Source organism: Sylvia atricapilla, chromosome 21, assembly GCF_009819655.1.
Source record: "Sylvia atricapilla isolate bSylAtr1 chromosome 21, bSylAtr1.pri, whole genome shotgun sequence".
Taxonomy (NCBI): Eukaryota; Metazoa; Chordata; class Aves; order Passeriformes; family Sylviidae; genus Sylvia; species Sylvia atricapilla.
The window spans coordinates 2,327,925-2,343,216 of NC_089160.1; the positions used below are offsets into that span (position 1 = coordinate 2,327,925).

At 41.2% G+C, this 15,292-nt stretch overlaps 1 protein-coding gene across 5 annotated transcripts in view; it reads right to left on the bottom strand.

Annotated features, from left to right (window-relative positions):
- ATRX (ATRX chromatin remodeler) overlaps window positions 1-15,292 on the bottom strand; it is a 66,913-nt gene that overhangs the window by 3,601 nt on the left and 48,020 nt on the right. For 4 of the 5 annotated variants that reach the window (XM_066333922.1, XM_066333921.1, XM_066333924.1 and 1 more), the window contains 13 exons: window positions 14,599-14,716; window positions 13,892-14,022; window positions 13,510-13,598; window positions 13,180-13,349; window positions 12,139-12,292; window positions 11,758-11,861; window positions 10,110-10,218; window positions 8,903-9,080; window positions 6,914-7,108; window positions 2,870-3,019; window positions 1,258-1,380; window positions 606-701; window positions 3-131 (listed from right to left, as the gene is read on the bottom strand). In XM_066333922.1, the coding sequence (XP_066190019.1) occupies window positions 3-131; window positions 606-701; window positions 1,258-1,380; window positions 2,870-3,019; window positions 6,914-7,108; window positions 8,903-9,080; window positions 10,110-10,218; window positions 11,758-11,861; window positions 12,139-12,292; window positions 13,180-13,349; window positions 13,510-13,598; window positions 13,892-14,022; window positions 14,599-14,716 (1,746 nt within the window). Of the gene's footprint in view, window positions 1-2; window positions 132-605; window positions 702-790; window positions 895-1,257; window positions 1,381-2,869; window positions 3,020-6,913; window positions 7,109-8,902; window positions 9,081-10,109; window positions 10,219-11,757; window positions 11,862-12,138; window positions 12,293-13,179; window positions 13,350-13,509; window positions 13,599-13,891; window positions 14,023-14,598; window positions 14,717-15,292 lie in introns of those variants that run through there. The other variant, XR_010745187.1, reaches the window with a different exon arrangement.

The window sequence follows — 15,292 nt, forward strand, 5'->3', positions numbered from 1 at the left end:
ACCATCTGCTGTTTCCCGAGGACGTCGTTGTAAATGGCTTCTCGGCGCTTCACGTCCAGCTCCTGGCTCGCCTGTCTGTTCAGGGCCAGGGCCTGCACCTGGCTCTCTGTCAGGGTTAAGTTTTCTTTCCACTGAAAAGCAAAAAACCCCAAAATCTTCTTGATACTGGTCGTTTGAACAAAAGCCTGACAGTAACTGAGGCCCTGTCATGTTCCCACTTACACCAAGAGTTAAACCACCAAGAGTTAAACCAGCCCAGCTTCCAGTCAGTGCAAAACTCTTTCACCAGAACCAGGCAATTAACTGGCAATTAACAGGTTAATTAACAAAATGCAATAAGTACTTGCCTGTAATTGCTATTCTGATTTTTAGAAAATCCAGCATTTTCAGAGCCAGATCTAAACTGCCACTCCTGTAAGGCTCTGTGCCAGCTAAACACCACCAAGGGTTACTGCAGGGATAAAGGTCACTACCAACTGGAAATGAGACTCATTAATAATGCAATTCATTAGCTGGATGACCATTTGCAGTAGCAATATCTTTGTTTGATAATGTTTAATGTTTCCCACTCCTGATCCAAGCCCAGGGTTATCCATTGCACTCACTACGGCTGAAATGATGTCTTCAAGGGGCTGGATTCTTGCTGCAGCCACACTGTTGGCTGCTTCCACCACCTTCTCTCTTCCTTGATTAATGAGGTCCTGAGAAAACATCACACTATCAGGTAAAAAGCACAGAAACAACAAACACATTTCTTCCCCAACCTTCTTAATCTTTCTCTTGTACATACCTAGACTTCCATTACCTTTCTGCTCTCAATTTGCACAAGTCAATGAGTCTAAGCTGCCACTCATCTGAATTTCAGCACAGAGCAGTGGAACAACATGTATAAACCTGGCAATTTGTAGACAGCATTTGTAAAAACCTAGTTTTGTATCCACAGGTTTTCAGACCAGCACTAGAATGCTAAAAACCCAGGTAAAGTTTCTACCATACAGACTTGAAAATGTTTCAGTTGTTACAGTGTCAAAAGTGCTAATTAAAGTCTGCAGAGAATGCAGGTAATGCTCCAGAATCCTGACTAATCTGCCCAGGTATAGGTTTATATATATGCAAGTTAAACTCCAACAAAGCTACATGCAAAAATCCCCCCCAAACCTCTAAATTATTAAAAATACAAAGATATTTCAGATTGACATCATCCACAATTTGTGTCAGAAAACCCCTGCAGCAACACAGGCACACTGTGCTCCTTACCTCCAGCTGTTGGTTACTCATTGCTGACAGAGCACCCAAATTGTAAGGAATATATGTCTGGGAGTTGAAATTTGGGGGCATGGTGGTGGTCCCTGTTGGCATGTTGAAACGCATGGTGATGCCCTGGAAAACACAAAGCCACTAACTCTGATCATTCTGTAAAAACCACACAGCCAAAGCAGCCCCTGGAGAGAGCCACAGGCCCTGAACATTGATCATGGAGGTTTCCAAAGCTCAGCTTAGAACCCATTTCAAGTTCCAGTCTTCAATCATCTCTGAGTTTAGCTTGTCAATATTTGATATATAAATGACCAAGGCTTATTAGTACAGCTTAAGCTGGTAAAGATAATTTTTTTTTATACTGAAAACCCACTACTTAATGTTGAGTTTGACCAGCCTGTAATGTGATTCTGAAGAAGTCAAATGCACAATTTATTAGCAGGAATGTAAAGCTCATTGCCTATTTGGATTTCTCATTGGGCAACTTCAGATTTTACTCTTTATCTCCCTACTTCTTTTCCTTTTCCAAACCTTTTCATCAGTTCACTCAAGGTGGTCAGTGGCAATTTATACACCCACTTTTTGTACTTCTAGTGAAAAGCTTTTGAGGGGTGCCTGAGCCACTGAAAGTCAAAAGTTAATTTGGGGTAACACCAACAAATCTGAAAGAGAATTTCAACCTTGGTGGCATCTCATGAACTTCCCTTATGACCCTGCCAAGGATAAAGGCACAGCTCTTGTTTCAGCAACACAAAGAGCTTTAGTGACACCCACAAATCCAGTTAGGAGGGATAAATCACCATCAACTGCATCGGATCCAACACAGGCACATGGGCCAACAAAATGGGAATAGGGTTCCACCTTACTGCAATTTCACTGATTTCTGTTGTATTAAGTATTGTTTTATATGTTAATGTGTGTATTAGATAGGGAAGGTGACAGTGCCACACAGAGCTCCTCACAGGGACACCCTCAAATGGGAAAAGAGGGATTACACCAGACACCAGTTGATTTTTATCATAAATTAGGGAAAAAAAATGCAGGTGCAAAAGTAACTTGTAATTAAAGTAACAAAGCAAATACACAGAAAAAACCAGCAACAAAGGAGCAAAGAAGACACATTATTGTAGGATATGGGGTTATAATTGTTAAAGTTATTAAAGCTTCTGTTTACCAGAAAGCCCTGCAGGAGGGCACAGCTGCAGGCTCTGGATGGTTGGAAGCTGCCTGGGGGTGAGAGGCAGCTCTGAGTGTGGACAGCTCATGGAAGGGAGGCTCTGACTGCTGCTGGGACAGGGGGACACCAGGCTGCAGCTGAGCAGCCAGTGGTGCCCTTCCTCTGTTGAGTTTTGGCTCTGTCTGGTGGAAGTTGAAGGTATAAAAGGGGATTTTTTTCTGCAATAAAGTGATTTCCTTGCATGCACAAGAGGGTCTGTGTCTCTTTGTTCCCTCATTGCTACACACTATTCTTCCTATGTCAAAATTTGCTTTATATGTTCATCTCTTGCTTTATTATAAAATTTAATTACCCCAAGACAAACTGAAAAGGCAATTGGGACTCTGCACCTGGAAAGATTATTTTCATATGCATAAACCAATTAAACAGCTTTACCTTCTTTTCTGCTTCATATTCTGCCCAGGCTGCCTTCCTCTCTTCTTCAGTGAGTTCCTCTTCCTCCTTGTGGTCCAGGAGGGAATCATGTTCGTGGTAGCCCACGATGTACTCCTTGTTGATCTGCAGCAGCTCTGCCAGGATCGAGTCCTGTTCAAAGCAGGAGATGAAGGAGGAGTCACTCAGCAGCTCTGCCCTGTTTGCTCCCCGTGGCTCCCTCCCCATTCCACACACAGCAGCTCCCAGCACTCCACGGCACAATGACACTTGGAAATCATTAAAAAGTACAATTTTCCTCAGAGGGAGAGCAATGGTTTAACAATCTGTTGCAGAGATGACACTGCAGTCACTTAACAAACCACAGGAATGCACTCAGATTCCACAACAATAAATGCACCTAAAAAGAATGGAATGTGCTCAGTGGCTTTTCCTTTGCTTAGGCTGGACAAGAGACAGGACCCATCAATCAATCTGCATTTATTATACATAAACAGCATCTCTACAGCTTTCAAACACTGAGCAGTACTTTGGGTCCAACATCTCCAATTATTTTAAGTCAAACCTTTTTGTCTGGAAGTCAAGGTGATGCTGCAAAAGATGAAGGAGAAGATCCCTACAGGACTACAAAAAGCTGCTCCTGCTGCACCTCAGGAGCTCCTTTTCTAAGGTCATTATAGAAGAGGAATTTTTACATGACATGTGTGGCTGATGAGCTTCATTAATTAAGGAAGCTCCAACACACCTCATCATTCAGGCTAAAATTCCTAATACAAAACCTCATTGAGCCACTCCTGAGAGGAATTACAGTCCAGGGATTTTCTGAGCCCCTCCAAGTCCTGCCCTCATTGTGCCAGGGTTTGCACAAGCAGGAATTCAGCCTGTCCTGCCCTGGCATTTTATAACCTCAGCTGAACAATGACTGAAAAAAAGTACCCACAAACAAACAGGTTTTTGCAGCTACTCTGGGAACTGCACATGGAAATCCAGACCAGGGGTTCTGACACAGCAGCTACACAAAGCTGTTTGTTTCTGTGTGTTTGAAAAGTTAATTACATTTCTCAACCAGCTGAACATTTAATACTAAAGTAAAAATAATAATAAAAAAAAAGTAAGAAGCAAATTCTTCTAATCCTGAGATCAAAATTCACAAAGTTGTCCCTGAGTATGGAACCACAGTAAACCTCATGTCTGTGTCCTGAGGAAGTATAAAATACTGATATACCATATCCAGCTGAATCTGAACTAGGATTTTCATCTGTTTTTCCAAACTGCATTACATGACCTCAACTGAGCCAAGTTTTCCTCACACATAAATAAAAAAGTGACTTCAGTTCTAATTCCCTGAATGAGGAATAGGGAATGAGCCCAGGGCCAGTTCTGAGGGACACCCAGAGCCCCAACTCTGCCTTTGTCCAGCTCATGGACTGTACTTAACTATTCTGTAAATGATAATGTCCTTATTTCTATATTTAAATACAGCACAGGTGACCAAGTGATCATTCAGCCTTAAGACACCTTTTTTGGACTGGAATTCCAAAGCAGCCCTTTCCAGCTGGGCAGGGATAGGGGATGAATGAAATCAAACAGTGGAAGTTAAGAGTAAATAATTCATGTGAACCACGTGGATATTACAAATATCCTGTAAACCCCAAGTATTTGCAGAGCTGAAGACCAGAAGCTGTTTCTGAGGGCTGAGCCTGGAGCTCTGGAGTTGGGGCTGCAGCACCACAGGCACTTTTCCCCTGAGAATCTCCACACCTCGAGGTCTTGTTAGACCACAGAGGGCAGAAAACTGCTGCTCCAATTAAAACTGGACATGAAACTTGGAGAAACTTCCAGGGAAACAACAGACTGCACATCTGCACTGTCATTTTTATAGAAAATAAAAGCATTCAACAGCTTTTCCCCCCCTTCACAGCACTTTCGAAGAAAACTGGCCTTGGACTCAAAGTTGGATTGTTGTAAAGCCAAAATTCTCAAGGATCTAATTTAAAACCAAGCAGGATTTGTTTCTTCACTTGTTGACTTTTAAAACAATACAGAATGAATTCTTTTATCCCATTTAAAACAAAAGAATTAAATATTTTGGTTTTTTTCAAGAAGTTAAAAAGGAATTAATTCCAGGAAGTTAACAAGGAGTTAGAAGAACCCCAACACTTAGCTCTGAATTATTCCTCCTAAATCCTCCTGGCTGAAGGATTCCTGAAGACCCTTCTCACTATGGGATGTCACTGGAGCCAGGCAAGTTTCTGAGAAGAAATCTAATTATCCCCACAGGTTTTTCCACATCCATGCTTAGATGGTTGGAGAAAAGAAGAAACACATTTCTCCTAATTCCTGTTCCAAATTCTCTCCAGTTCTAAAAGATGCCTTTTCAAACCTCCCTGTCCCCATGTTCTGAGGACTCTGCTCTCCCAAAGCCAGGCTGGATCTCCCCTTGCACTCTAAAATAATGTAAAAGCACAAAAAGTGGTATTTTTTACCCTGCCCTCATATAACAGCATCTTGAAGAGAATTCTTCTCTCTAAATGCTGTGTAATTACTTGGTGTTAAAATAAAATGTGTTCTTACCAATAGATCTTTTTATTCAACTTTAAAAAATGCTGTGTGTTGATAAATTAATACTTAAGGAGATTTATAACCAAGCTGAATCATGCAGCTTTGCTAAAATACTAAAATACACTGAAATAAGGCATAGTTAACTGAGTTCATGGCTGAGGAACCTTGCACAGATGAATTTACTCAACGACTTGCAGCCTTTTCACAGCCAACAAACAAAAAGGAATTAGGAATTTGCACAGTGTGTACTGAGGTGTACATCTTCAAAAGGACAAAATACCATCTGCTAAGACCACAAAAAAAAACCCCAAAAAACACCAAAATAATTTTAGTCCCCAGATTTGCTCTAATTACAGGCAGGAAATGGTTAAAAGATCATATTCAACTTGAATTACACAAACCTTACACTGGTGATGGCATTAATATGGAACTTAATATGTAAAACTGAGCGATGGAGCAAGTTTTGAGTTTATAAACACATTCATTAACTGATTTATTTTTGTAATAGAAAACCAGAAACCTTCCAAATATAATTATTGCATTGGATTGATCAATGTTACAAGTAAACAGATTTGGTTGCTTCACAAGTTTCTGAGCTGGTTTTATACTTTTTTAAGTAAGTAGCAGCCATCAGCAAATGGTCATGCATTGGCTCTGTGTTTGTGGAGGCGCAAATGCACAAAGAATGAAATAAGAATGTAAAAAAGGACAAAATACTATTAATTATATATTGCCCAGACACTGCAGAGTGACCAAACCACAGAAATTTAACCAGTTCATGAACTACTGGCCACTCCCTGATGTGTTCCTGCCAAATGCCAAGAAGCAGAGAATTGCACAACAGCTAAAGGATGAATTAGTCTTTAGCAGTCCACACACACAGAGACTATAAATGAAATACAAACCCACAGCCTGCTCTGAAATATCAACTGACTTGGGAAAAAATAATAAAATCATGGAATCAGTTATTCTTTCCCCTGAAGTTTACTCTCACCTAAGTGCAACTCTTCCCTCATCTCTACCATATCTCTACTAATGGTCCCCACATGAAGTTAAACAGGGAAATAAAACACAAAAAGTCCTGGCAAAGGAAAATTTGGATTAAGTTGACTCTTACCTCTAGTGCCACCTCACAGATGTGTTCTCAAACTGAGGCTGTGCTGGGTATCTCCCACTCAGATGCTAATCTGAATTTTCCATGGTTTCATGTAATAAAACTTCTATTCACTCAAAATGTGAGAAAGTGTCTTTGTTCTGACTTTAAAAGTTGGGTCTTTAATGAGTATCTTTCTCTCATAGTGTCATTTACACTGAGGGGAAACTCCTCACCCAGCTCACTATAGGATTTATTGTATTAATTATGGATTTTATTGTGTTTCCTGCTATTCACCTCCACTCCAAGTGGCCAGCACTGCTCTCCACTAAAAACCTGCAGTATGTTTAAACACTCAGGTTGTTTTTACAGCACCAAGCTCCCCCACTCACTTTTGGCAGCATGGGGGTGTCCCTCTTCTTCTTCTTCTCAGAGTTGGGGTCGTCCAGCAGGTCTGGCTCAAAGGTGTAGAGCTCAGTGAGCTCGTTCATGGTGAAGTGCCTCTCCACCTGCTGCTGGTCCACCACCCTGAAGGACAGCGACTGCTTCGTCACCTGCCGGTCGTAGATCTTGTCCTCCATGGTTCCCTGAGCAAGACACAGCCACTGCTCAGCACCACCACCACTGACAGGTGTCAAAAAGCCAAAATAAAGACCCAAAATAACAGCCCAGCAGTTCTGCCTGCCTTGTTTCTGTTGATGGCTTCAGTTTTAGCTTTCATATTCTCCAGATTCTGCGCTGCATTAGAATGTAACTCTGAACTTCATACAAAGTGTGAGCAGGTTCTCCTCACAGCTCAGTCAGACAAAACAATCCTTCTCCAGCCCCAGAACCAAGGACACCACTGCAGCTTCAGGCCCCAAAAGTGCAAACAGCAGTGAATTGAGGAGAGCAAACTGGGAGGATGGGACTTCATTACCTGAAGCTGTAATTGGACAATTAACCCCAATATGGAAATGGACCAAAACTTATAAACTCATCACCCATCCTGAGTGTGGCCATGGCTGGGCTCTTGCACTGCCCAAGGTGGATCCTTTGAAGGCCTTTTTAGTAAGTACCTGTTTTATTCCTTTAACACTGGCTAGCCTCTGATCCAGGTCAGCCTCTCTAGCCTCCACCATGACCGAGTTTGTACCACTTTCAAGCCCTTTGTTTGCTGAGCAATAAAAGAAAAAACCTGCTGGAAGCAGCACAGCAGGAATTGTGCATGGGACAGATGTCATGTAGCTGCTGACTAGAGGAAGAAAACTGGTCTTTTAGTGGTGTTTTTAAGAGATCCAGTTTTGCTTCAATTCCCCAAAGTAGGATTATGACCCAAAAAAAAGGCAATTTTCACAGCATGTACCTTATTTTGCTGCTTTGAGCAGCCTGTAAAAAGGAAAACAGATACCATATCACTGTGGTGGAGGGGAGAGGGAAGAGAGGCAGTCAAGTCTAATTCACCACAGCTGTGTACAAAAAGTTAGATCTTTGATGAAAAAAAGGAAAATTACTTATTTTTTGAAAAAAAAAAAAAAAAAAAAAAAAAAAAAGATGGCTGAGAAGGACAAGAACAGCACAGCCTGTTCTGAACAGCATAATTTAAAAAGGATATCAACAGTTCAAAAGTGCAGAGAGAAAACTGCAAAAATAAACTGAAGCCTGAAGAAAACCCCATTTCTGACAGTGAAGTGTCCCAGACAAGGATCTGCTTCAGCTGGGATGGAAAGAGTGACTGGATCAAGGGTTAAGGGCTACAGGGAAGGGTCTCCAGGCTCCTCTGTCACACCTGAGCAAGCAGAAGCTGAAGCAAAGCACTTCCTACCAGAAATATTGGCCTTATATAAAGCACAGATCAGTGCCACCCCAGTTATCACCCATCTTTAACATCTGTAGGGTGTGATGGGAGTTTTCAAGCCAGGACTGGATACCTTTATATAAAAATCGACTTGTCTCCAGTGGTTTCATTGCAGTTGGACCATCAGGGTCTGCAGGAGGAGCTGCTCTGGGCAGGGTTATTTATTCCCTGACACCAGCATCCTCTGCAGGGACTGCTCCAGTCAGAGCTTTTGGAGGTGTGCAAATGAAAAAGGCTGAAACTCCTGTTCTGAATCTGGGTCTGGACATGTGAATCACTGCTGGAATTCCAGAATTTGGGTTATACAAAGTGTCAGACAAGGGGGACTTTACAGGAAATAATGTGTCACTGATTTTACCACTCTTTCCTTCATGAGCTGCTTCCACAGCCAAATTCTGCTCCAGATCAGAGCTGGAATATGCCTGGATCAACTTGGGTCACTACAGACTCCAACACCAGCCCAAACAGGTCCAATCTCCACAGCCCCAACTCCCAAATTTAACTGAAGGAGGAAACAGCCCAGAAACTGCAGCCAGAAATGTACCTGAGCCAAAAACCTGTACACAAACACAGGCTTGTTCTGCCCAAAGCGATAAACCCTGAAGATGCTCTGGATGTCATAGGAGGGGTTCCAAGAGGCATCAAAGATGATGACTCTGTTAGCAGCCACCAGGTTTATTCCCAGGGAACCTGCTTTAGTGGAGATGATAAACAAGCGGCCTCTGGAACAGAGAAAAGTTGCAAAATTTGAGTATTTTGGAAAATAACTGTTGTTCCCGTGTTGCTGGGTTACTGTGGAGTTGTTCATACACTGAAATAACTCTAAAACTTCGTTAAAATAATGCATTAAGCATAAAACAGATGCAGATTTTACAAGAACAACACTTTTAGCGAAACATACACTCCTAAAAATACGCATCAAGACCTTTTCCAAATTAGCTGTTAACAAAAACTGGCAGGGAAGAAAAAACTTTGGGGTTGGCATTTTCAAGCTCTAATGAAATTTGTTATATCAAATTAAACCATAATTTTAAACAGGCAGATTCCATGCCATTGAAACTCTTTCCTGGCCTGCAAACTTTCAGGGTAACTCTCCAGTGACACTGTCTCTTTGATATATTTGGGTTTTTTGAGATTCAAAAAATTCACTCAAGGTTTACCTTCGAACCAGTTCTTGACAGACACCTGACAGAATAAACTATTTTAAAGTATTAACACTGGATTAGTTCACTTCTTAACTTTTTTCCCTGTCCACATTACAAATGACTGCACCACCATTACACACTTCAGTTTTTAAACAAACCTAGGAAGGTGAAGCTCCTTAACTTCATCCATTTATCCCTCTCCATCTAAATCAGACTTGAAAGTCCCATTTTGGAGGAGCAGTTGAGGGCTGGGAGCCAATTCTGGAGGCAGCTAAAAGAGTTAATTTGCTCCTGAGTGGCCCAGAGACTGCAGCCTCCTGGCCACACATTTCCTAGGTCCTTGTATCCTTTGAGTAATTGCAATAACACCACTGTCTCTGATTTAAATTTGTTATAGTCTAAAGGACAATGAAAAGAGCAAGGAAACGCTGCTGAGTGCAGTGGGATTAATTTGAAATCAGTAACACAAAGCTGCACCTTTTCTGTGTGAGTTCTCATCACCATTTGCCTGATCCTGAGGTCTAATAAAAGCAATAATAAATAGGGAATAAAAGAAAGAAAAAGGAGAAAATAAAGCATATGTATCTATCTCAGGAGAGATCTCACCTCACATTCGTTTCATCATTAAACTCCTCAGCCCATTTCTTCCTGGACTGAGCTGTGGTTGAGCCATCCAAGCGATAATAATCAATATTCCTGAACCATTTGCCTTCACCTGCAAATGCAACAGCCAAGTCATGAAAATGCTGATGATGGTGTAAATAACCAGACTGGCAACCAATTGGAATTTAAAGACGGAAATTTATAATCATAAAAATAGTTCTGAGGTTAAATTTAATTTAATTGTTTGAAAATATCCGAGCTTTTTTTCGTGGGGGGGAAGTCCTCTTATTTTTTACACTTTCTAGCTGTATTTGTAAATTTGCAGAGCTCTGTCTTAACTTGGAGCCAAAGTTAATTTTAGAAGTCCCAAAGAAGTCGTTATATCTCATCTTTAGGTGCTGTAGCACTAATTGGACTTCTCCAACTGATCCAGGAAGGTTCAGGTTACAGCACCAGTGTCAGTCAGCCTCCCACACAACCAGCACTGCTAAGTCAATGTTCCAAAGGAGATTTCAAAGGTCAAACTCATTTTGGAACTGAAATCCAGCAAAATCTTTGGGTTTAATTAATCTGTGAGTTACAGCAACTTCTTGTCAGACTGGGGGAAAAAAAATAACTACAGGTGATGGAGGATTTTCTTCTTTCCCCAGTTCACAGTAACCTTCCATCTCCTCTGGCCATCAGGGTATGTGTACACAAAATTAATATCCCTGAGCCATCAATCATAAAGAAAACAACGTTTTGGGGAGCAGCACTGCTCAGTTCAATTCATTGTGAGAGGCAGATTGGTGAGTTCTGTTAGGAAAGGTGAATCTTGCCATGATCTAATTTTGCTGGCTGGAATTTACCGCACGTGAAAAACCCCAACCTCTTTAAAATCTCAAAATAAAGGCACAGCTCCTCAAAAAGACACCTTGTAATGAGGTGACAAAATTCAGAATAGGAAGCAACAGGCAGGAGCAATAAATCAGTGAGAGACAGATACTGGAGATCTGCAATCACCATCACTGAGCCATTTTCCCTTATCTCTAAGTGCAAACACGTGGAAGAGCTGGATGAGGGACTGGAAAGGAAAGGCAGACTTCAAGGAGTTCTTCAATCCCTATGTCCTGGGAATGAAACTCTGGGTAAGGAGGAACAGCATCCTCAGGAGCTCTGGGAACATCCCAGTGAGGAATTCCATGCCATTTGAGCATCACTAGAATAACACTTAATACTTGTTCCCTTATGAAATCCATAAGCCAACCAGCTGCTGTGGCTATAAGGCTTAAATTCAGATTTTCCATGTTTTAACGCTGGTTTAAAGCAGCCTCATTTTCTTTCACTCTCTCTCTCCCCCAGGAGGAAGAATCAGGATTTGCCACACACCAGAATTTAACTTAATTTCTGCGCAGAATTTAACAAAATGCCTTCTCTCAGATATGAACATTTAATCTGCTTAGGCTACAAGCATGGGTGATAGAGAGTGAAATCAGAGAGTCCATAAAGGGACAGCAGAGACCTCCTGCAGGGGAGCCCAACAAGCCTGCAAGCCTCAGGAACAGTCCAGAGCAGGCAATATCCTAATGAAACCACTGATCTCAAACCTGGGCACTGAACAGAGACTTGTGAGAGAGTTCTGAGCACTGCAGTTGTTGAAGGAGACGCTCACCTTTGTAGATCGGAGGCTTATCTTTGTCAGATTTCTCCCTGTTAGCCAGCTCCAGGAAATCTTCTATCAAATCCAGAGATATTAGGGACTGGCTGAACACTAGGCTGAAAAAAGCAACAGGGAAACACAAAATTCATCTCTGGAGTTATTTTGATTATTGTGCTGCTTCATTTTTGTTCCCTCCTCCCTGTGATACGACCTCTGGGACAAACAGAGCAAGACTTGAGTGCAGCACATGCAGGTGTGGGAAGATCCCTGACAAAAAGGAGTGTACCTTGTTTGTCTGCTTCAGAAAACAGCCCCAGCAGAATAATGGACAGATGGGGAACACTGTCAGACTAAAATATTCCTAAAGCCTTTAATAACATGTCCAGAACTTACACTTTGTCTCCCAGTTCCTCTGCCATTCGAAGAATTTCAAAGAGCAGCACCATTTTCCCAGAATGTTCCAACACCTCAGCGTCTGCATCAGTGACAAAATCTTTGTACCAGTCTGGAGATGGGCTGCCAGGATTGGAAGAGGATGTAGCTTTGCCTATTAAAAAAATAAAAATAAATATATATATATATATATATCAGAGATGACAGCATGGTCTTCATTTAAATGCTTTGAATGTCTGAACTACAGAATTGTTCCCTCATTATTAGACTTAACTGGTATGGAAAGAGTTAAAGAGGCAAAGAAAAAACAGCCTTTGCATTATCAGCAGTTACAAGAGTTAAATATTGAAGGGAAGCAGAGACAGAAACTCACCCTGCCTATAATGTGGATCCTTTAACACATTTCATCTCTGTGTGTAAATGTTTTACACACACACTCTCTGCCCCTTGCACATTTACAAGTTTTGCCATTGGGACAGGGGCAAAATACCAAGATTTCTCACCTGAACTGTCCCAAAAATTGTAAATTACTTAGGGAAAGAGGTTAGACACACATGAAATAGCAGAATCAGAAAATTATCTCTGTGATACCAAATACAGGACAAAAGTTAAGATTTTTACAGGGAAAAAAACCCAACAATTAAGTGTGCAGCTGTAAGAAGTTTGAATAACAGTTTTAAAAACGTCTTGTATTCCTACTGCACTGGATCTGCTTGCTCAGCATCCAATTCAAATTCCAGATGCAACAAATTATGACAGATATATTTCCCAATCTTTCCATTAATCTTCCAAGTTATATGATTTTGTACTTCTGAATTAAAAAATTTCACTGTGCAGCTTCCCCGGCTCAAAATCCCCAAGTTCTAAGCTGATGCCTTTTGTTTTTCCAGGATAAATATATAATTAGAAGAAGCAGGAGCTGTAACTGTTAAGGAATTTGCCATTGTGCCATAGAAGAGAATTCCTGAATTCCAGCCCTCTCAAATTGCCTTTTGCAAAATGGAGCTGCCTCACGTTTTCATCACTCTGTGTTATCCTCACCTTCATCTGACTTTGTTGATGCAGGGTTGTTTGTAAGATCTTCTACATTTCCTTCCCCACCTCCACGAGATCTTGAATTCCAGACTTTAATGACTTCAACATCATTATCACTGCCACTTCCACTTGAGCTGCAATCTTTCTTCACCTTTTTCCCTTTGGACTTTTTTTTCCTAAAAAGCAACATTATACACCCCCATTATTTTTTTTTTAAATCCCACTGAAAGAAAACACATTCTAACAGACACATAAAATACAAAATAAACGTTCACTTTATAGAAATCAGTTCTATAAGGGAAACAACACCAACAAACTAAATAAAAAGTCAATTACTTTGCATAATCATCAGAACTTAAGCTCATGGAAGTTTCATCAGAATCTGAAGCTATGAAGTCATCCATGCTGTCTTCATCAAAATAGCCCTCAAAAGAGAAAAAAACAGAAATTAATAACTCTGTTCACCCAGAAGCTTTTATTAAACCTTTAGCCATCTGCCTACCCTTCATTTAAACAATGGTAAGTTCTACAAAGGCCTGGCCTTGCAAAATGTTTTAAGAATGACAACATACCCAGCAAGAAAAATATGACAAAACCAGCAGCAAAATGACCCCACAGCAACAAAGATTTCCATTAATTTGACGAAACCTTACCTAGAGTTTGGCAGAGCTTATTTGGAAAGTTCTCAAGTGAGAGTATTTTGATATATCTAATTTACCTTATTTTCTTTGCTAATATAGTCCAGCTGCAAACACCAAGGGTGAGTCCAGATTCTGCTCAACATCTGGAAATCCTGGAATAGTTTAGCTCCAGCTTTGCCTCTTCCACCTTCATTGCCACCACCTACACCTGACAATAAAGTTCAGGTTTTAGAGTGAGCCCTGAAGTGAGTTTGCCACACTCTGCTCCCCTTTGAAGAGCCCAGCAGTGCAGATCTGAGTGTTCTCTCCAGCTGCACATCATACTGCAACATCTCTTGTAAAAGGGCTCAAATTACTCACTCACAGCCATTCTTTCTCCTAGTTAAAGTTGTCAAAATTAGATTTTCTCCTTTTTCTTGATAATGAGAAACATGGTTATATTTTTTTACATAAAAGCACATTGCTCCCCAGTACAGGAATGTACACAAATCCTCTTAAAAAGACAGAGATGTCTATTGAGGTTTCGTAAAAGCAGCCCAAGGTGGAAAACACAAAACAACATTTGCATTTAGGTCTCAATGAATCTAACTAATCTGAGCTACCTTTTAATGACCTGTAATGCTGCAGTATTCTACTACAAAAAATACCCTAAAAAACCCCCAGCCTATTTGTTTGTTGTCCTAAGCACTTCAGTGCAGAGGACAATGCTCAGAAAGTTGATTTTCACCTACCAACCGTGGCAAAATACCCTTTATGAAATGCCATCAGAGCAGCAGGCACATACCTGTCAGATGATCCAGGTAATACTGGTACAGCTTGCACTGGATCGGGGTCATACGCACCTCGAGCACGTACTCGTATTTGGGGGGCAGGAACTTGGTTAAGGCTGTGTAATCCTTCCTCTGCAATTTTACAAACAGTGCTTCAGTCACAGAAACATGGCAACGACTCCTGAGAGCCCCAGGACTTGTGGCATCTCAAAGGACAAAGCACCGTGGACCAGTGCTGGTGATTCTGGTGCTTTCCACCCCCAAAGGAGGAAAATCAGCCCAGGAAATAAAATTCCCTACAGGCCCCACTCAGGGGCTTCTCAGGCCAAAGTCTGTGACCTGCTAAGCCCATGCCTCCTTCCAAGTCCTTGCAAAGTTCACTGCAACTTCAGCAGCTGCTCTGGGAACTACTTTTGGGGTTTTTTTTAAGAATACTAAAACCAGATTTTACTTCTGGTTTGGTTATTTTTTGACTCTGACATTACTCTGTCTCTCCACTCACCAATGATCACGAGAACTGCTTTCTATGGACAGGATCTGCTCTGCATAGGGCTGGGAGAAAATCCATATGGGCTCCATCCAAAGCTTTTTTTTATCTAACGTCTATAAGGTAACAAGTTCTTCACCGTTGTGAACCTGAATAATTTTCCTTCTCTCTTGTTTTCTGTTGTTCTGAGTATTGCAGAAAAAACTGACAAGCTATGGACC